At 34.8% G+C, this 22,969-nt stretch overlaps 1 protein-coding gene across 3 annotated transcripts; it reads left to right on the plus strand.

Moving 5' to 3' along the window:
• Positions 1-1,209: 1,209 nt before the first annotated feature.
• On the plus strand, positions 1,210-21,322 carry LOC110097075 (GEM-like protein 1). 3 transcript variants are annotated; one of them, XM_028699604.1, is made up of 5 exons: positions 1,210-1,594; positions 1,684-1,785; positions 7,746-8,017; positions 20,608-20,779; positions 21,109-21,322. In XM_028699604.1, the coding sequence occupies exons 1-5, from the start codon at positions 1,291-1,293 to the stop codon at positions 21,120-21,122; spliced, it is 864 nt and encodes a 287-aa protein (XP_028555437.1). In that variant the 5' UTR covers positions 1,210-1,290; the 3' UTR covers positions 21,123-21,322. The 3 variants fall into 3 exon arrangements, with proteins under 3 accessions (XP_028555437.1, XP_020678959.1, XP_020678957.1); XM_020823300.2 differs by having other exon boundaries at positions 1,211-1,594; positions 20,608-20,842; XM_020823298.2 differs by lacking the exon at positions 21,109-21,322 and having other exon boundaries at positions 1,211-1,594; positions 20,608-21,071.
• The last annotated feature ends 1,647 nt before the right edge of the window (positions 21,323-22,969 follow it).

Raw genomic sequence — 22,969 nt, forward strand, 5'->3', positions numbered from 1 at the left:
GAGTGAGATAGATCGAATCAAATGATTTGAAGGAAAAACATTCTTTGTCAATTGATGAAAAAATAGGAAATAAAATTCAAAACTTCTTTGTCTAGAAACATTCAAAGAGTATATTTTTATGATGATTTTGACAAATTTTCATATTTTTGATGAATCTTTTTTTGAATTGATGGTTCTCATGAACATATTCAACTGCTATTTTTCAGCTTGGCTGATGTAAATAATCTGTTGCAAGATAATCTCTTATTTTCTTATATGTATGTTGTTAACTCCACTTAATGATATTGCTAACATTGAAGTATACATTTGCAATTTTAGGTGCTATTGGTGATGATCCACTCCATTATAGATATGATGGAATTGGGCAGTAATTTTTTTTGTCTCATTTCATTATCATTGATTGTATCCATGTTAATCGATGTTATCTACATTATTTTTAATTCTAATAATTTATAAAAATTAATTTCTATCTTTAAAATTTTTAATATGAATATTGCTTCAAGATATAGTCAGTGAACATTTGCGCTATTTTATTTTGTATCTTGATTTATTGATGTTACACTCTCTCATATTTTATAAGAACTTTTTATTATTATCTTATCTCCTTCATTTTATTATTATTACACTCTCTAAGTGTTGCGGAGATGAGGATGCTCAGGTGGATGAATGGCTTTACCCTTAAAGATAGAATATGAAATAGCATTTACGAGAAAAGGTTGGAGTATCTCCAGTGGAAGATAAGATTAGCGAGAGTTGCCTTATATGATTTGGTCACATTAAACAGAGGCCTTCCGATGACCCGATTAAAAAAGTTGAGGTATTATATTGTCTTATGTTAAGAAATGTAAAGATAGACATAAAAAGACATGATTAAAAAATATTAGAAATGATATTTCTTTATTATATTTAAATGAAAATTTAACTTTTAACAATATACAATGACGAAAAAAGATTCATGGAGCAGATACTACCTAGTAGGATAAAGATTTGATGTTGTTGTATTATTTTGATCACGAAAGGAATGCCTGTTTTTTTAGGACTTTTATAACCCTCGTATTTTCTAAGTTTTTAATTAATGAAAAACAAGCGCTCACGACCACGGAGGGTAAAAACGGGATTTTGGATCTTTGTTAAAGTCAAAGGTCCGAAGCCGTTACCGCTGAGCATTGACTGCTATATATAAAATAAATAAATAAATATGTAGCTCTTAGCATTCACGGAACGAAACTCTCCCGAGGAATTCCGCGACGGATTAAATAAAAGTAACCGAGGCCTGCTAGGTTGTCGATTATGGAGACCCCCACAGATCACTCCGCCCAGAAAACCACGTCCGCCTCTGCAGGGGAAGGCGACGGCGCCAGTACCGGAGGTCAATCAGTGGAGTATGCGCCGTACCCTAAGATCGGCCCAACCGACGTCCAACCCCCTCCTCCACCTCCGTCTAGTTCATCGCCCAAGTCCGTCAGCTGGAGTAGTGATCTGGTCAAGGAGGCGCATCCTAATACGACTACATGGGACACAGATGAACACGAGACTATCTCCATGCCGGTGGAGGGAAACCCCTACATCACCCCTGCACCGGCTTCCTCCAAGAGTGAGATTTTCCCCCCTTTTTTAAGCTTTATCTTTATTCATTATCTACTTTTTCGAAAACTAGGGCTGATGTGGGATTCGATTTACTAGATACCATGGAATCAGTGAAGGAAGTGCTGGGGAAGTGGGGAATGAAGTTGGGGGAGACGGCGAAGAAGACCGAGGATTTTGCTGGGAACTTTTGGCAACACTGTGAGTTCAGACTTGAGAGATTCGGATTATATTTGTTTGAAGAAGTTCCTATTTATCTTAATTTCCATTTACTTTACTTGTTTTATTCTACATCACGAAGCTACCGATTCGATTATCCTTTTGTAATTTGGGGTTAATGTTTGTTGTTTGCTGTGCTGTCCTAGATTGCCATATATATGTGTGTGCGCGCTTGCGCGGTTGCCAAAGTCTACACTAGAAAATACCCTTATTGGGATTTTGGAAGTCTTTACCTGCTCAAGCATAAATTTAGATGCTAAAGCATCCATATCAAACTAGTTCAATATTCAATCCAAAACCTGGGTTAGTTGGGTTTAAATTTTTGTTTTTCAGTAACCTGCCATGATTATTTATGGAGAAGTTTGGAGAATTTTTGTTACATTTGGAAACAAGGATTAATGCTTTCTAGGTTTAGATCTTGCGCAAGACCTAAACTTAAAGAAAAAAGAAGAAATGATAACACTTAACTTTAATTCACTTAAGGGGGCCTTTCAACTTGCCATGGATTTTGAAAAACTACAAAAATTTCCTGCACCTAAAAGAATTTTATTCTGTGATGGAAATATCTCATTTCTCAAAGAAACTTTTACTCAAATTATTTCTTTTAAATGAAGTAACACTGTCGTTAACAAAACTTCTAAGTGAAAATCTATAACTTCGACATCAGTCTCCAAAATTACTGCTAAGGTTTGTTTTAAATATCTTCAAATGTGTCTTTTCGTAAGTTTTCTAATAGAAACCTGCATATTATTGTTGAAAACGAAGATGATGATGATGAGAATGTTTGATTTGAATTTGACGAGGAGATTAATGCTTCTTGAAATCCTTCATTGAGAACTTTTTAAATGTTATGTGATACATCATAATCACAGCTAAGATTGAACCTTATCACAAACAAGCGTGTATCTTTCGAACATTAACCAAGTATGGTGAAAAATTATGTAAACTTATTATTGATAATGGAAGTTGCATGCATGTTGTTTCTAGGTTTTCCTTGAACATAGAGTTTGAAAATTGAGCCATACCCATAATCATACAAAATAGCTAGGACAGATAAAATTGCAATTTTTTAACTTAATGGTGCTTAGTATCCATTCGGCTTTCTACTTAGTGATAGATTTGGTTTGACACTTTACTTATAGATGTTGCACATGTCATTTCAGGTTGATCATGGTTGTATGATTTGGATATGCAATACTTATGTGCTTAAGATCTAGGAAGAGGGATAGTTTTAATACCCACTAAATCTAAGAGTCTTTTCGGGCCAAAAGGATCAACGGTTACTAATGAATTAAAGAAACCATTGCATATCTTGAGCCTACATTCTTTTGAAAAGGAGTAGAGCTATGAGAGTAATCTATCCCTTGATAGCTGTTGAATTATATAAACATGTGAGTGAGAGTATGTTTGTGTTAGTGGATGCATAGTTTAAAATTGCACAATAAGAGGCGCGCCTCTGCGCAATTTGGACCCATGCTGCCTTATTGCCTAAGCAATTTTGGCGTTTTCTGAGGCTTACGCCTCAAGTATAGTGAGGCGCACCTCAATTGCAGTATTGCGCAATTTTGGTTGAGGCGTGCACCTCATTAAAGGGTCCTACTCACTTAAGTTTAAATTAAAAATGCTATTTCCTTCTTCCTTTTACCGGTCCAAGCCGAAAATAACAAATGTCTCACGGGGCTCCCTCTCAATTTTGTTTATGCTATTTAAAAAGTGTTTAATTGTTTAAGAAGATTTTCTAAAATATATTTAATTGTTTAGGAATATTTCCTAAATCATGTTTAATTGTTTAGAAAAATTTCGTAAATTATATTTATGTTTATTAGGAAGGTTCTATTTATTTAGAAAGGTTTTATAAATTATGTTTATATTGATTAGGAAGGTTCTATTTATTTACAAAGGTTTCCTAAATTATGTTTATACTGATTAGAAAGGTTCTAATTATGTTATTATGTTCTAGGGCTATTTAAGGAGGAGTTTGTCTATGGTTTAGGGAGGATATTGATGAGCTTATTTTCCTAGTGTTTGTTGTGAGTTCCTAGTGGCATTTAAGGTTTGTGGGAGAGCTGATCTACCTCTCGAATAATAGATCAATTGTATCTTGCTTTATTATTGAAGGAGAACTAAGAAAATCAGTCATATGTTTGTGTTCCTACACTATTCTTTTCTTTTATTTGTTGTTTTTACTTTTAAGGCATATCAAATTGGTATCAAAGCACTTTTTTGGGACCTATGGCAGCAAAGAAGGTTGAGACGGTTGAAAGTAAGATGGAGCAAATCAAATTCGACATGGAGAAGAGGTTTTCATCTATGGAAGGAAGGTTCTCAACTGTGGAAGGAAGGCTCTCATCCATTGAGACTCGCTTTGAGGAATTGTAGGATATGGTGAAGAAGATGATCGAGATGCAGTCAAAAGCTTCACTGGTGATTTCTAGGGCTAAACCAAAGAGAAAGTGAATTTTGGAGGAGATGATAAAAAAGCTCATGGCGATGCGATCTAAAACGCTACCGACGGTTCCAATTGCTAACCCTAATCAAGATTTTATCAGAATTACCTTGGTCGAATATGAGGAAAAGAGATCAGACGGGAAGAGTTCGACAACGAAAGCTCCTTTCATCAAGAGCCACCTCCTAGGGCCCTAATAAGGGGTGGAATAGTGTTTCCGGATGGGGGTACAACAAGAAGGGAGTTTCGTCATGGAAGTGGTGGGGTGAACGACCAATATGAGAGGTCTTTTAGGTAAGGGGAGTGGACGACCGAATAAGGAGGGGGACAAGCCGAGCCATGGGAATCGGGTCATGTGAAACGTGTGGAAGAAAGGGGGGATTCCCACCCTTGATACACTGGGGAAACATGGAGGGATCACAACAACTGCTGCACTGGGGGAGGAAGAAGCTATTGGGGCGGTGAAACAATTTTAGGGTAAGAAAGTTGAAGATATGAATGATTGAGAAGAATAAGAGTGAGAGTGTGGGTCTCCGAAAGGATTCTGCTCGTGTGGTTCGAATGCAAAGAGTACGATCGCACTATCCCGTAGGACAAAATGGTCGTAAGCCTTTACAATCGACACAAGCAGGCCGATGGAAGAGCAGATGGGAGAGTTCAATAAGTGATACACAAGCTCTTTTCGAGGATAAATTGATCGACAAAGATGTGAATGAAGAAGACAAAGAAATAAATTTGCAAGGCCAAGCTGATGGTGTTGATCAAAACCTAAGTCTTGTGCAAAGTGATTATGCCAAGACATCCACATCCCAAGAACCTGTATTCTCAGAATAAAAAAATGAAGATATAAAAGACATTGAAACCAAGCAAACGACTGAGAATGAAAGAAAACCAGCGAAAGCACCTTTGGATTCTACTAGAATGGGTGTTTCTGAAGATAGAAATGTTGAGGCTGAGACACAAGATGCAGCTAATATAGAGTTCTCAAAGGATAAAGATGACATTGAATTGATTAAGCCGGAAGATTTGAAGGATGAAATTCAGATTTCTCCTGATGGAGCACACTTCATGTCTCATGAGTTAAGTGGATGAGGTGAAAATTCTGAGATGACAATCACTTATCATGAAAATTTTTTTTCATAACATACCTCAGGTTGCCCGCATTATGGGGTGTCGAGTTCAAAAGGAGTCGTCATGTATTAGTTAAGCAATTGGCATGGTCAATTCTCAAGCAAATTGGGTTTCCATCTTGTGATTCAATCGGTCAGTGAAAACATGATCAAGTAGATTGTTTTAAAGAAAGTAAAGTTGTAGATGGGAAGTTGGAGTCGTTTGTAAGTGTCCAAGTTGTAATAGTTTTTATAATATTAAAATTGTGTTTTGTTTTGTTTAATTTGTCTAATTATTATAAGTTTTGTAAGTTTCTTTTATTCTTAGAAAGGTAATCTCTTTTTTGTGATCAAAAATTTGGGTCCCTCTCCCAAATTTTTGATTGCATCATGACGCAAATTTGATTGTTTTTAAATTTGATACGTATTCCATTGAGTCTGGTATATATGTTAATGGGAAGACATATGGAGATAGGGAATTCATGCGCAAGACAGAGGATGAGTTGTTATTAAATTGTTAGCCCTCACTAGATCATTGCTTGGCTGGCAAAGGGTTTGAACTTAGTGATGATAGAAATTTTGGAGACCCATTAAAAGTGTTTGGAAGAGAGTATACATGTGGAATTTCTTCATGCAGAAAACCACAATGAGGTTCACACACCTAGGTTTTTAGAAATGCCAGCCAATTGCATGTCACGAGATGCTCTTGCTTGTACCATGGGACCTGAATCTTATCATAGTTCTGAAGATACTGTAGTCCCAAAGGAATCAAACCTGGAATTGAGGCCTAAGGATACTAGTTTTGCTGCTTATGAATTTTTTGTAAAATGGGCAGGTAAATCAAACATGCATAACAGCTGGGTTAAATGGTGTGGCCACAACACATTATTTCTTGAAGTGAACCCGAAAATGGTGGAGGAAAAGCTTTGATTAAATGGTGTGGCCCTCCTTATGATGAATGTACATGGGAGGGATTTGATGAACATGCATTAAAAATGCTTCTCATCTTTTTTCTGAACTTAAATAGTTTGAATCTCATACTTCAGACAATGCTAGTGTTGACAGTGATTATGCATTTTCAGATGTTGAAATCAATGTATCAATAAGCAAGAGCTGGAAGAAAAAGATTAGGAGAATACTGGATAACACTGAGCATGGGGAAGAAACAAAGGAAAAAATAGCAATGGAGAAGGGCTGACAAGAATATCTTAGATTTATGCAAGCACAGGCTGCTAAGAAATCCTATGGCAAAATTTTAGCAGAAATTAACCGGAGCACTTCAGCAATTAAAACTATCAGAATTCTTAATGATCCAGGAAGGGAGAGCTGTTTAGGAAGGTTTATAATCAGAAGGGTGTTGCTTAGGAAAGTTCCTAATTAAGAGATATTATTTAGGAAGGTTCCTAATCAAGGAGGGAGTTGTTTAGGAAAGCTTCCTGATTGTGTTTATGCTATTTAGGAAGTGTTTAATTGTTTAGGAAAATTTTCTAAAATATATTTATTGTTTATAAAGGTTTTCTAAATCTTGTTTAATTGATTAGGAATGTCTCTTAAATTATGTTTATGTTGATTGGAAATGTTTTATTTATTTAGAAAGTTTTCCTATAGTATGTTTATGTTGATTAGAAAGGTTCTATTTATTTAGAAAGGTTTTCTAAATTATATTTATTATGATTAGGAAGGTTCTCATTGTGTTATTGTGTTCTAGGGCTATTTAAGAGAGAGTTTGTCTATGGTTTAGGGAGGATATTGTTGAGTTTATTTTCCTAGTGTTTGTTGTGTGTTCCTAGCGGCATCTAGGGTTTGTGGGAGAGTTGATCTACTTCTCGAATAGTAGATCAATTGTATCTTGCTTTATTATTGAAGGAGAAACAAGAAAATATGCCATATCTTTGTGTTCCTACACTATTTTTCTTTTTTATTAGTTGTTTTTACTTCCAAGGCATATAAAAGACTTATTTTTTGTTATCAATTTTTAGTGGATGATCAAATGTTCCTATAGAATGATAATATTAAAGCTCTAACTTCTTAAATTATGCATCAATATCAATGACCTTGATTTGGTATTTGAAGGAAATAAAATCATAAATAATTGCTCGAATCTGTCTTTTATATATATAGACATGATTGCACGTCTATTTATGTTGTGAAAACTCTTGTTAGGTGATTCTTGTGTTGCTGCAGGTTCTGAGGGAATTTATTCTATCTAATCTCATTAAGATTTCAGTTTCACTGATTATACCTCCATATTCTGTTGCTTATATTTATAGAAAAACATTATGAACTTATGCTGTTAGGTTTATATGTGTGCTTTTCTAATTGAACTTTATCTAATCTGTCATTTGCATAAATATTGTGCCTGCCACTAAGAGGTTTTTCAAACACAGTGAAAACAGGACCTAGTTTTGCTGATGCTGCCTTGGGGAGGGTAGCTCAGGGAAGCAAAGTTATTGCTGAAGGTGGTTACGAGAAGATTTTCCAACAAACTTTTGATACATTTCCTGAAGAACAGCTTAAAAAGTCGTATGCTTGTTACTTGTCAACTTCAGCTGGCCCTGTTATGGGAACCTTGTACCTTTCTACTGCTAAGCTAGCTTTTTGCAGTGATAATCCTCTTTCTTATACGATTGTGGACAAAATTGAGTGGAGCTACTACAAAGTAAGTAGTTTTTTTCCCTCCTATATTCAAATTTATTCTTTATTTTTCTTTGTTGCAACTGTATTGTCTTTGAGGGGCAAATTTGTGATAAACAGTGTTGAGGTAACCTTCGTGGAACTAAACTTTATTTTTTTTATTAAACACTTATAAATCAAATTTTTTTTTCTTTTAAACTTCTGTGTTTCAAAATGAGCCCTTTGCCTTCCAACGCCATGTTTACAGCATCTCGGCGCTAAGCTCTTTGTCCAATCCATAGTGCCTTGGCGCTATACAGACAAGAAGATATTTTTCCATGGGGCTTCGCCCCTAAACTGACAAGCAAGGGCCACGGTGCCACCGAGCTCCTTGTTGAGCTTAACATATAGAATTGAAGTTTGAGTCAACAACACAACCCGATTGATTTAGATTCCACAAATAACTAGCAAATAAGATCTAAAACTATATATATATAAAGTTATTTGCAAATGTAGATGAAAAATATTGCGAGTATCAATTCAAAACATTAAGAACATTAAATGGTAAAGAACTACTAACAAGATGACATACATGGATCGCCACAGGTTGCTTACACCCCACGCGAAGAAATCAATACCGCTTTTATTGCTTCCTAGTTCAACCAATGATATGATTTTTGCAAGCCTTTCTATGTTCTAGTTCAAAGATTTCCATGCAGTTTGTGCCTTGATTTTACTTGAGAAATCTTTATTGAAAATGAACAAGTGGAAAAACACACATGAGGTTCCAACACCTATGATGCACCGACACTTCTCCTCAAAGAGGCGTGCAGTGTCCGACACCGTGTCTGACACGACACTCGTCCAACACTCTTCCGACACGTGTCGGACACGCCGAAAACGTGTCCGATTAAAAAAATATTAAAAACAAATTGGACACGCGTGTCCGACATGCGTATCTTAAATATTTTATAATTTTTTAAAAATATCATTTCTTATATTTGGCGAGATTTAAACTAAATTTTTTATTTCATATCCACAACACCAAATCAACGTCTGCATTTGAAGGCCAAAAACAAACCTCTAAAGCTAATCCTAGTAGTTGAAGCTTGAATGCTTGATGTTGTAGTAAGTGATTATTTGCTTATATTTTTGTGGTTATACTAGATATTTTGTACTAAATATTTTATATTATAAGCTAGACAAGTTATCATGTCATTCATTTATTATTATTTATCATTTTTAATATGATATTACATTAATATATATACATTATATACGAAAATATATTGTCGTGTCCGCGCCGTACCCGTGTCCTATATTTTCAAAAAAAGCTGTGTCCCGTGTCCGTGTCGTGTCGTGTCCGTGTCGCCGTGTCCGTGTTCGTGCATCATAGTCCAACACCCATTATCAAGTAATGAGTTCCTCTTCTGGTCGCCTTTAGAGTCATTACCTTTGCTCTTTGTTTCTCAAGATCCAGTGGTAAATGAAGAAGGAGAATGTCGAAGAACCATAATTGTCAGTTTTCCTTTTAAGGATCCAAACTTGAACACCGCCCTCTCTCTCTCTCTCTCTCTCTCTCTCTCTCCCCATCCCTTTCAGTCATATTTCTATCTTTATATTCTTAGTCACAACAATGTGTTTTACCTTTGCTGTTGATAAAGCTACAATTGATTGAAGTTTTTCTTTATTTGTTCGCTGTATTCCTATATTCTAAGAAAACATAACCAATATGTGAAATGGTTTGTTTAAATCTCCTAAGTAATAAAAAATGACAAACCATGCAGTTTGTTCTCCACCACAGTTTTCTCAATCCAACTTCAGCTAACCCTTTCAAATTTTTGAAGATCCTTTTGATAGCTCTCTAATGTTACCTCTCAAGATTAGTCATGTATCTGCATATCATACTAGTTGCATATGCTATATTCAGTTTGGTACATATCATAGAATACATGAGACTGCCGACTGGACTATGATATCCATGTACTTGATCTATCTCATATAAGGTGATTGTGTAACCAAAAGACTGATCTGTGAACTGAAAGGTGAAGAAATTGATTTGGCAGCATTCATTCAAATTTTCTTTAGAACCTTTCATATATGCTTGCTCTATGTAAGCATAATCGGCCTTTCTCCTTATTTCTTATTAGATCAATTATAATTATTCTCTGGTCTGATGACCCAAAACCTTCATTTCAAATGATTTTTTAAGTGATGCTTTTACTTTTGCTATCTCCTCCTTATTGTCACTAGCTATGAGCATATTATCGACATACAAAACCAGATTATCTTGAAGAATCTCTTGAAGTAAATATTTGTCAAAACAACTCTTGTATATATTCTCAATTATAAATGAATCAAAATTTTTATGCCATTGTCGTTGAGGCTGCTTTAACACATACAAAGACTTTTTGAGAAGACACTTTATTTTTTAAATGAGATTTGACATATTCTTTTGGCTAGCTTGAAGAAATTGTTTAGAGGGAAATTCAAATTCTATTAATTTTCTTGGAATCATTGCATATATGATATATATATATATATACATTATAGGAGAATAAATAGAAGAAGGAACGACATTTAATCATATCCCACGAATTTTCAACTACAGTCCTCAGATTACTGCCCACGGATCTCCAACTACATCCGTAGGATTGCTTCCCATGGATCTCCAACTGTAGCCCTCAGATTGCTGCCTACAAATCTCCAACTGCAACACTCGGATTGCTGCCTGCGAATTGCTGACGTGGCCTCCCCTTAGCTGCGTGATTCAACACTCCCCTCAAGTTGGATTGTACAGATTGTAAAATCCTAACTTGCAAACAAACTTATCAAGTAGAAAGCTAGGTAGTTCCTTTGTTAGAACATCTACAAGTTTTTCATGAGTTGGGATATATACTGCTTCAATTTATGAGTTCTCTATTTTCTCAGATGTAAAGTGTTTATCAATAGTAATATTTTTTGTTTTGTCATGGTGTATTGGATCCCTGGCCATACTGATTGCGACTTGATTGTTACATTTCAATTTTATCGTGCCTTCAATCTTTATTCAAAGTTCAATCAATACTTGTATGATCCAAATACCTTCACAAATAGTAAATGATAATGCCCTCAGTTCAGATTCTGCACTGCTTCTGGAAACAACATATTGTTTCTTGCTCCTCCATGTCACTAGGTTCCCCCACACAAATGAACAATATCCTGTGATCGATCGTCTATTAACCTGTCTTCTTGCTCAATCTGCATCAGAATAAATGATCAATTTCATATCTTCATTTTTCTTGAATAGTAGCCCCTTTACAAGAGTGTTCTTGAGATATCTCAAGATTTGATATACTGCTTCAATGTGCTCATTTGTAGGATTACTCATATATTGGCTTACCATACTCACAACAAATCCAATATCTAGATGGGTGTGGGAGGGGTATATAAGCTTTCCTATAAGATGTTGATATCTTCCTTTATCGACTGGAACTCCCTCCTTTCTATCCCAAGTTTCTTCTTATGATCCATAGGTCTACTGGCTGGTTTGCATCCCAGCATGTCGACCTCCTTCAGTAGGTTTAAGGTATACTTGCATTGGGAAATCATGTTTTAAAATTGCGCAATATGAGGCTCGCCTTTGCGCAATTCCAGTAAAAAACACCTCGATGCTTACGCCTCAAGTTTTTGTTATGAGGCTTGCGCCTCAACTTGGTTGACCCGCTTTAAGGCCCGCCTCGCCTCACTGGCACGAGGCTTATGCCTCACGCTATATATATATTAAAACTTACATAAATCTTAAAGTAAATGCCCGACATTGGACTCGATAGGAGAGGAGGAAGGGGAGAGAGCAGTTCATCATAATGATGATTCAAATGAAGAACCCCTTAGTGATGATAGTGTTGATGACTTATGAGTTCTTATGTGATATGTCATTGCTATTTATTTTTTGAAATCAGAATTATATGTTAATGAAAAGAATATTAGGATTTGGGAAAGATAGAATTTTGAGTTAAACTATATTTCATGTTGTCTTATTATTGGGATATTTTGATTTTACTTCATATCTAATGTTTTTTTATGTTTTATATTATTCACTCATTAGTATATAAAAATTTATCATTTTATGTTTACGCAATCTTTTGATTTCTTGAGGCTTACGTCTCGCCTCATGAATGAAAAATGCCTCAATACCCGAATACGCAATTTTAAACATTGTGGGAAATAAATATATTTTTGTTTGATCGAGCTACCTCCATACCAAGGAAGTATCTAAGTGATCATAGATCTTTAACTTCAAACTTTTTGGACAAAGCTTAATTGATCTTCATTATTTCATCTATATCATTTCCTGTAACGATGATGTCGTCGACATATACAATCAATACTGCTATTTTGTCTCTTTATGACTACTTCAAAAACAAGGTATGATATGCCTGGCATTATTTAAAACCATGGCCTTTTACATCTTTGAGAATCTTACAAATCATGCTCTTGGAGACTTCTTTAATCCATATAAGGATTTCAACAACTTACACACTTTATCCCTTCCATAAGACTTCTGAATTTCCATTGGAATCTCCATGTAGACTTCTTTTTTCAGGTTCCCATTCAAGAATACATTCTTGATATCTAGTTGATGTAGGGGCCAATCTAAATGTGATGCTAAGGAAAGAAGAATCCTAATGGTGTTAAGCTTTGCAACAGGAGCAAAGGTTTCCTAATAGTCCATTCCATATGACTGACTGAATCCTCTTGCAACCAGTCTAGCTTTCAGTCTGTCAACACTACCATCCACCTTATGCTTTACAGAATTACAGTGAACACCCATTTGCAAGTCACAACTTTCTTTCCTTGTAGGAGATTTGTAATTTCCCATGTTTGATTTTTGTTTCCAAGGCCATAATTTCTTCTTTAACAGAATGCTCCATCCTAGGTGATTCAAAGCTTCTTGAATATTGGTCGGAATCTGTACATCATCCAACTTCGAAAAGAAGACTTGATAAGTGTCTAGTAATCTACTATAGGAGAGAGTTTTCGATTGGATGCTTGGTGCATCATTCTTTATGGTCATTTGATGACTCTGTCTCTTTTTGAACTTTCTTAATTTTCTCCTCTGTATGAATTTCTGCAGTTGCTGGATCCATTGAAGTAGAGTTGACAAGTGCAAGATGTGTCTCACTGCTCAGCATATGCTGTTTTTTTTTTATTCTTCAGTATACATATTGTTGTTCCTTAATTGTTGCTTTTTGCAGGGATTGATTAGGACTTATGTTTGGAGGTAATAGGTCTGAAGGTAGAGTTTGAGATATAGGAGATATACCTTAGGAAATACTCGTGGTTTGGATTTCTTGTGATATTTGTTGATTTTGAATGGACTCTGTTTGGTTGTATAATAAGAAATTCCTCTCCCAAGTTTGAAATTCTCCTTCACTCTCCCCCTAAATTTCAAAACTAGTGAAGTATGGGTTTTTTTCAAAGAAGGTGACATCCATGGTTTCAAATACTTTCTCATAAATAGGGCAAAAGCATTTGTAACCTCTTCTTGTTGGGGAATAACCAATAAAGTCATTTTTTTTTATATTGGGTCAAGCTTGCTTCTATCTTGTGGATATATATGAACAAAAACAGAGCACCCAAAAATTTTAGGTGGAAGGTTTAATGATATGAATCGAGCATGAGGATAGGCTTTGAGTAGAGTTTGTCGAGGTTTTTCAAATGTTAGTATCCGAGTAGATAACCTATTTATTAGGTATGCAGCAGTAAGAATGGCTTCCCTCCATAGATATTTTGATAATTTTGTGAATAGCATAATAGATCGGGCGACTTCCAGGAGATGCCTACTTTTCCTCTCAGCTACCCCATTTTGTTGAGGTGTACACGCACATGAACTCACTTGGATTATCTCTTGGCTTAATAGGTATTCTCTCATGATAGAATGGAAGTACTCTATCCCATTGTCTGATTTTAAGATTTGAATTTTTGTATCAAACTGGTATTGAATCATCAGTTGAAATGATTTGAATATCCTTTCAACTTCAGATTTTTCCTTCATCAAATAAACCCAAGTTAGTCTAGTATGATCATCAACAAATATTACAAATCACTTTGCTCCACTTATATTTTTATCCCAAATATCACTATGGTTCAAGGCAAAGGGTTTAGAAGGTTGGTAAGGAACAATTGGGTATGATGATTTGGTATGTTTAGCCAATTGACAAGTTTCACATTTGAGAAAACATGGATTTTTATTAATAAATAAATGGAGAAAAAACTTTTCAAGGTGCATGAAATTTGGATGACCTAACCTATTATGCCACATGTCTCTATCTTGACTGACTTTAGAATGACTCTCAACAAACTGACTTATAATAGGATGATTATTAGAAGCAACAATTAATGTTTGTATGAATTTGCGTGTCTTGATGTAATATAACCCAGAACACATTTCAACACTACTAATCTTCTTCTCTGAATCCAGTTCTTGAAAAATGCATACATTATTGGGGAAAATTGTTAAGCAATTACTATTATGAGTCAATTTACTAATGAAATTCAGATTGCACTCAAGATTGGGCACATAAAACACCGATTTAAGGGTGATAGCTTATGTGACAAAAGCAAAACCAATTTCCAAAACTTTGGAGGTTGAGTCATCATTAATCTTAACTACTCGATTTGAATGATAAAGTTGATAGTCATGGAGTGTAATATATCCTGTCATATGATCTGATTCTCCTGAGTCAATAACTCAAAGTTTTGACTGTTTTATACCTAATTGAGAGTGTAGGATGGTAGCAAGTTTTGGAGACTGTTGGTTAATGATGTTGTTAAGCAGCAACTTCAACATCTATAAATGCTCCTTGGCGAAAGGAATGGCTTCAACTTTGATGGATTGATTTTGTGTGGTGTTGATAAAGTTTGCCTTGCTTTCTTATGTTGATTTGTTTGCCTTCCAATCAGTTGGTTTTTCATGAATCTTCCAACATGTCTCCTATGCATGTCTTGGTTTGACACAGTGATCAAACCATGGTTTAGAAAGAGGAGAAGAGATCTTTGCAGATCCAAAGTTTTCGGTGTTTGAACTGGTAATATTTGAGTAGGAGGATGAGATCTCGCTATCCATGGACATGGTTGGGTTTCCTCGGTTGAAAGAGAAGATGAATTCTGGGTAAGGGCTACCAATACTTGAAGTGAGGCTATCGGCAGGATGATTGAGAGTTACTGCCAGTTGATGGTTTGAAAGAAAGGTAGAAATGTTTGACCACCGACACTCAGAGAAGGCTTAGGATTTTTCTAGGCTCTAATACCATGAATAAATTGTTTAGAGGGAAATTCAAATTTTATTCTATTCGTTGGAATCATTACATATATATACATTCTAGGATAATAAACATAAAAAGGAAATACAGTTAATCTAATTAATTATAATAATCATATCCCATAGATCTCCAATTGCAGCCCTCGGATTACTGCCCACAGATCTCCAACTGTAGCCCTCGGATTGCTGCGTACTGATCTTCAACTGCAGCCCTCGGATTGCTGAAGTGGCCTCCCCTTAGCTACGTGATTCAACATAGCTTATATGATGACCTTCTCAAGTTCTCTATGCAGAAAAGTTATTTTAACATCATTTTATTATTTTTTAGATCATATCGAGTTACTAGAGATAAAATTACTTTGATTGAAGTATGCTTGAAATCTCATTGAAACTCTTTCTTTCCGGGTTAATCCCTTTGACACTGATCTAACTTTATATCTTGCCTTCCCAACATTTTAAGTATCATCTTTTCTTTTGTTGATTTGTTTTTAGTCCATAATTTTTATGTTCGTTGGTTTATTTAAAAGGTTCAAAGTGCAGTTCTTCTCCACTCTCCAGTGATTTATGTCCTTATTCATTGCTTGTTTTCAAAAATTTTTCACATCATCGTGCATTACTTTTTTTTTTATTTTTTTTTTTAATTTTTATGACTTGGGCTCATTGTTTAGCAATTGTTCAATAGTGGTAAGAACATATATAGTTATATCAGCTAAACTTAATCGTTCAGATGCACTTATAATCTTCTTTGTGTGATCTCTCGCTAGATTATAATTTCTAAAATCAGTCTAATCTTCCTGTGTAGTAGCTTCTTTGTGATTCTGACTATTGTATTTTTCTGGTGTCAAATGCACCTACAATTGATCTTTATGATTGCCCCTCGTAATTTCACTCAATCTAAAGTGCTAATCATGATTCCTTGATTTTTGTAATATGTCCTATCATGATTTTTTTATCATTGAGGACGACAACTTTGCTAGGAATGAACTTGAATTCATCTGTCATCTAGCATTTATATCCTTTCACTCCTTCCTTATATCCTAGAACTTACATCTTTTGAATATTGGTCCAATTTTCCTTGATTTATGTGATTATAAACCTACATCCATAATTTTTTAGATTATTATGGTTTATCTTTTTCCTTGTCTAGATTCCTAGAATTTTAAGTTCAATAGTTGTAGATGAACTTCTATCCACCGAGTAGCAAATATTATTAATGACTTCAACCCGAAAATGCTTATCCCTTTTTACAAATGATACCATGTATCTAATCTACTCTAATAAAGTTTTGTTTGTCCTTGCAGCGATACCATTCTATTGTGAAGTCAATCGTTTTATCATATGTCGAGAAATCTCACAATATCTTTGCAAAACTCAGTAATCTTACTATTCAATTATTGTAACTCTGTTAGACCAGTCCAACTCACGCAAAACAGGCGGAACTTTCCGCCTGCCTTCATGCACCGAACGGGCTGTAGGTTTCGGGGGACTTGTTTGGAAGGATTTTTTGAGGGGTTTGAGAGGGGATTTTGAATGTAGGGACTGTTTAGGGATTTTCTTTTGATTTGTATGCATTAAATACTTTGTTTTCCTAGGGTTAGGGCATCTTGAATTTGAAAAGTATTTTGAGATCTAGGGTTTGTGTTCTTGAGCTCTAGGTTTGACTAGAGATTTGGAGAGCTGTTTCTTCCCCTCGAATTGAAGAAATTTGTATCGTTTGCTGTTTTCTTTCATCTATTAGTGGATTTCCTCATTGTTTCTCTCAGTTTTCCCTGTTTTCCTAAGAAAATCTGCTGTTATTTTCTGTTTAACTGCTGTAAACTGCATTTTTCTTCATTGTTTCCACCCAATCTTGCTAGGTTTTCTTGCGAACTCAAGTATTACTCTTGGGGTTACTTGCGAACTCAAGTACTTCCTATCAAACTCATTATCTGTTACCAGTCTTTTAATTTTCTTCCAATTTTGATGAATAATTTAAGTTTTCCATTGCTTAAATGTCTTACAAGCTTCATTTCTTTGTTTTAAAATGTAGTTCAGACTTTCCTTGACAAATCATCTTTTAGTAAGAAGGATGTAAAGTATTTTCCTCCATAATACTTTGGAACAATGGTAGGTTCCCATATATATATATAGCAGTTCCTTTGGTTTTATTTTGTCCGGCATGAAACTTTCATCCTAATATGTTTCCTAAAGATGTATAATGCTCACATAAATCATATCTTCTCTACTTAAATTTTTGCCAAAGACTCCTTTTTTGTGCAAATCATCCAAATCTTCTAACTTATATGACCTAGAAGAAGATGCCAAAGACTTGTAAGATTTGTTTCAATTACATACGAAGCATCTATCCATCAAATCACAATATTCTTCAATAGTGAATACAAACCATTATATCATTTGCCCTTCATAGTCACAATTGAACTTCTAATTAGTTTGAACACTCTACTCTCAACCTTGAAAGTGCAACCTAACGCATCCATCTTACTAAGAGATAACATATTTCTTTAAGAGTTCTAATCACCCCATCCTCCATCTATAATGTTCATCCTTAATGTCAGAGATTTTTTGAAAGTGGTCTTAAATTTGGACCTTTATTTGAAATTCCATCTGCCCTTTTCTTTTGTCTTCGGTTTTCATCTAGTATTCAAACATTAATCTTTCTTTGCCTTTTTTCCCCCAATCGTAGTTTCTATTTCCTTGTAATTCAAAGTTGTCTCAGCCTTTTCTTATGATAGTCTAACGAGCTTATTTCTTTATTCCAATAAGATGCTTATATGATTTAGGTAATGAATTCATAATTATAATAGCCCGATCCATATTGTTTACCTTGATGCCATTGTTCTCTAAATATATGATCTTATTGAAATAATCCATATTATAGTCTAGACTCTTTTTCTTAAACTTCTTAAATCCAAATAGTCTGCCCTTGTTGTGAATCCTATTTCATAAACTTTTAGTCATATACATCTTTTCTAATTCCAAAATTCCTGCCGCAATGATCTCCTTATTGATCTCTCAAAGTAACTTGTTGCTCAAATGCAGCATTAACATACTATATGTTAACTACATGATTTCTACTTTTTCATCTACAATGAATGAAGTTGGCAATTTGTTTCCCCTTTCAAGGCCTTAGATGCCTTCATCTGGGCTAGAATGGCCTTCATTTGTTTCCCTCATATCGATAAATCTATCTTACTATTAAACCTTGTTGACCTTAGAAATTTGCTTTTTTGAAAATCCCTAAAAATCTTTGATACCAATTCGTTGAATTTATATCTGTATCATTCCGAATATTAGTAACTAGACTTACCAAATAAATTTTAAATCTTGTGGTAAGATTTGTATTTGAAGTTTGTTACTACTTAACAAATCCTACAAAGAAAATTACCAACTTGTCAATGTATGGATATAGCAGATTTTCTTTGAATTTTGATCTTTTCTTTTACTCATTAGAACAAGATCACTTGCAAATAGAATATTCTATCCAATTAATATGTAAACTTATGACAACTTGTGAACTTAACAACAAGAAAGATGGAAAATATAGCTCTGTATTAATTTACAACAATAACAAGAATAATAAATGGTAAACAAATAAGAAGAAGATGATATAAGTGGTTTGGCACGGGGCTGCCTACATCTATAGGAAGAAATCATGACTTAGCTTTTATTGCTTCCAAAATTCAACCAATTACACGCTTTTGCAAGCCTTTCTCTGATGACATATCTTTTTGTAGTTCGTTTTTTTTTTATGTTACTTAACAATGTTGAATGGGAAAAGAGATAAATGGAAAGAACAAACCTGAGCTTCCTGTACCTATCAGAAACTAATAAGTTTATTTGGCCTTAGATTCATCTCTTGTTGATCTTTCTTTCTTCTCAAGATCTGGTAAGAAATGGCGAAGGACAATGTAGAAGAAGTGTGAATCTTGGTTTCCCTCTAAGAAGCCGACCTTGAACACCACCTTCTCTCTCGATCTCTCTCCATCACTCTGCTATCTTTCGATGAAAATCCTTGCCTGATCAGTGATCACTAATCCTTGGTCCTGAAGAATGCTCGCATTATCCTCTTCTGCGTTAACTTGGTTTTCCCCATCCCTAGCTTTCTTCCAGCTGAAGTATGGAGCGTAAATAAAAGTTAAATAGAGAAAACAAATCAGCCACATACAAGAATCAAGAGGTTTGTATTAAAACAATATATATTGCTACAGGAATTTAATGTCAGCAAATCAATTAATAATCTAAACATGATTCTGTTAAATAATAATTCTCTTATTATTTCACCCGGTCTTTTAGTTCTATCAGTTCTTGCTTCTTCTGTCCTTGGAAGTTTCCTTTGGTTAATTTTTTTCTTTTCACTGGTAGTTGCTATTGTTTATAAGAATAGTTCTTACAGCACATAAGTCTGTATTTTAAAATGTAAAAGAGGTGAGAGTCTTGTTGAGGTTCACAAATTACGACCATATGATTAAATTATCTGGCTCATCTGATTAGTGTGCATCATTGATCTCTTGTGTACCATCTCAAGAAATTATTGTGTGCCAATAATCTTTCAGGTTCTGGAAATTTATTTCCATAGACTAGCATTGATCCATCCACATGAAGTGGGTTTTTGGTCAGAGTAACTTGCTTTGCATGGCAAGAAAATCGGTTTACGTGAATAATATAAAACAGCAGATCTTGAGAACAGTAGCTATCCTTATTTTGATATTTTCTATCTTAAATTATTGTAGCAAAATCTTGGGCATCACCAAAACTTCTGATAATAGAGAGCAAAGGGCGCGAGCATCTTTTAGAATGCTCATTCGGTAAAATGGAATCCTCAGTAGCCAATGTTTTTGAACGGGAATTTGTAAATTTAAATCTTAGAGTAAGTAGATTTCTTACTTGTCAATAGTGGTGCAATTAAGGAGGGAACCTGGGTGGCTTGCGGACCTTTAATTGAAGAAATTGTCTTATGTAGTTATGTATAGTATGAAAGTTTTATCATTAAGGTTTCATTTGGGACTGTTTTCTTACTTTTTCTTAAAATAATTTTTTAATACAAAAATTAAAATTTTTATACTAAAAAACTACTTTAAGAAGCAGGAAGAAAGCCGTCCCAAACGAAGCCTAAGTTGTCAACTATATATATCATAAAAAATTTACCATAAGTCCTTTCATCCCCCTTCCACTTAGAAATTCTAGTTCTATCACTGCCTCTCGCTCAATTTACTATTTATTTCACACCTAGCTCGCAGTCAAAATGGACTAATTGTGGCATTCTCTCCTAGCCGACAACACTTGATTATCTTCAACATTTTATAACCTATACTTTTTTTATGAACTGAAAACAGGTTGTTATTCCTCTGCGCCAACTGAGATCCGTCAATCCTTCAATAAGCAAAGCAAATCCAGCAGAAAAATATATTCAGATTGTCTCAGTTGACAACCATGAGTTCTGGTTCATGGGATTCCTGAACTACGATAATGCTGTGAAGCACCTGCAGGAAGCCTCGACTGATTCCGGTCATTTTCAGCCCTAGTTTGGAGTATTTTCATAGCTAATATATTCACAATTTTTATGATTCAGTGAGTTCATTCGCTATCATCTCTTGTTTGCATATCATTTAATTTATTCTATGTATTTGATTAGCGTCTCATGTGTTTTAGAAATTGTCTTAGTTTTTTACTCCTATCAATAACGGTCATATTTTAATGGATTTTGAAAATTTCTTTTGTCAAAATGCTTTGTGTAGCTCTTGTACATGCATTGTGATTCTTCAAAGATATATAATACATTTCTTTTCGCAGTTTTCCATATCTTTTCTTAATAATTAAATAGCTACATGATTTAGGTCCTTGCGGATGACAAATGCTTGTTTTGCGTTTGGTTGGAGAGACCTTGTCATGAATGAATTCCCCATCAGTAGTCATGAAGTGTAGAGCTAGTTTTTTTATTTCTTTTTATATGTACTTAAAAAGAAAAGTTAGTTTTAATGTATGAAATCTCACAAACTCACCCATCTCTCCTTGAATTGCAAGAAACACAAACATAATTGTATTTGGATTGATAATTACTCTCTAGATTGTCTTGCTCAGTTCTTTGAGACCTACTGTGCGGATGCTGAACGCCGTTCGGAGACCAACTAGAATGCGCCACATCACCTTTTGTTCGGTACCGCGGCTCGGTACTGCTCGGTATCACTTGGTACCGTGGCTTGGTACTGCTGATGTGGCGTATTCTGGTTAGTCTCCAGCCAACGTTCTGCATCCAGTCTCCGCACAGAATAATTTCTCATAAGACACGGAACACGTGCATAGATGTTTACATTTATTTCACCTTTTTATTAATGCAACTAGTTTTAGCACCATTCTTTCCTATAATGAAAATTATGATAATTTAAGCCTTTTATAAGTAAAGTTTAACATCATTACGCTTTAACATAAGAAGGCATTGCTTTGTGGATTTCTGTAAGCACAGATTTGGGGAAAAATGCAGAAATTATTATGCAATTTTGAAGGCTATATTTAAAGCTATTATGCTTAAATTGATTGTTTCATTATGCACGTAAGGCTCTATTGTCTACTCAAAAGTATGGCATGAGAAAGAAAAGAAATTTCTTATAAGCAGTACTCCGTCCCTCTTTAGGAATACTGGGTGCTTTTATTTCTGGGAAGTTTACATATGCTTTTTAACTAGCTGGCTTATTGGAAAAAATTAAGATTTCTCTCTGCTAGGGTGTCAATTTTTGACACGACCCGAACCTGATCCGGAAAAATCCGGGTTAGGGTCAACCCAGACCCGAAACGAGTCGGATTTGGGTTCAACAAATCAACCCATTTTAAAAATCGGGTCATGTTTGGGTTGACCCAGCAACTAGAAAATGACCCGAAATTGACACGAAAATTCCTATTTGACCTGGAAACCCGAGATTGACTCGTTTTTGTCCTGAAAAATCGAAGATTGACCTGATTTTGACCCGAAAATTAGCAATTTTAGGTCAACTTCGGGTCATTCGTGTCGGTTCGGGTTGACCCGGACCCGAATCGGGTCGTGTTCGGGTCCGAAAACTTGACCCGTTTTTAAAAATAGGTCGGGTTCGGGTTGACCCGAACAGTGTCGGGTCAATTTCGTGTTCGACCCGAACCCGACCCGTTGATCCGAATTGACACCCCTACTCTCTGCTCGAAGTTGAGGAGAAAGAAAATGGAGGGCTATTTATAGCTTTTTTTTAAGGCAGTTTGTTATTTGGTCAGGATTTAACTCATTCTATTGAATTGTTTATATTGATTCTTTTATTTATAGTCATTTATTCAACATTTAAATGTCTTAATGATATTATAATTAGATGACTTTGGACTCGTGCATTTGCCTTATTGAGTTGCTCCATTTGATTATAACTATATAATATTTGGAGATCATTTGATCCTTCAATTTATATTGAGAAGTTTTAAATAAACATTAAGTGTTTGATTTAGATTCATTTAGACTCAGATTGAAATATTTATTTTGTTGATGTGTTCACTTTATTGAGTTGAATTTGACTACAAGTTTGTTAAAATCAGAGTTTGAAAGATAATGAGAATTTTGAATTTAAATATTATCTTGAGATTTGTGTTGATCAAGTGAATTTTTTGAAGTGGTATGAAACATTATTCATGCTCATGCAGCAAGTTGTTTGGTTGAATATATATATATATATATATATATATATA

Source organism: Dendrobium catenatum, unplaced genomic scaffold (genome assembly GCF_001605985.2).
Source record: "Dendrobium catenatum unplaced genomic scaffold, ASM160598v2 fragScaff_scaffold_1347, whole genome shotgun sequence".
Taxonomy (NCBI): domain Eukaryota; kingdom Viridiplantae; phylum Streptophyta; class Magnoliopsida; order Asparagales; family Orchidaceae; genus Dendrobium; species Dendrobium catenatum.

Excerpts from the sequence above, each read along its gene's own strand:
- LOC110097075 (XM_020823300.2), top strand. The coding sequence starts at position 1,291 with ATGGAGACCCCCACAGATCACTCCGCCCAGAAAACCACGTCCGCCTCT. Across the intron at positions 1,595-1,683 it reads TGCACCGGCTTCCTCCAAGA|ATACCATGGAATCAGTGAAG; the intron begins GTGAGATTTTCC and ends TCGATTTACTAG. Across the intron at positions 1,786-7,745 it reads TGGGAACTTTTGGCAACACT|TGAAAACAGGACCTAGTTTT; the intron begins GTGAGTTCAGAC and ends TTTCAAACACAG.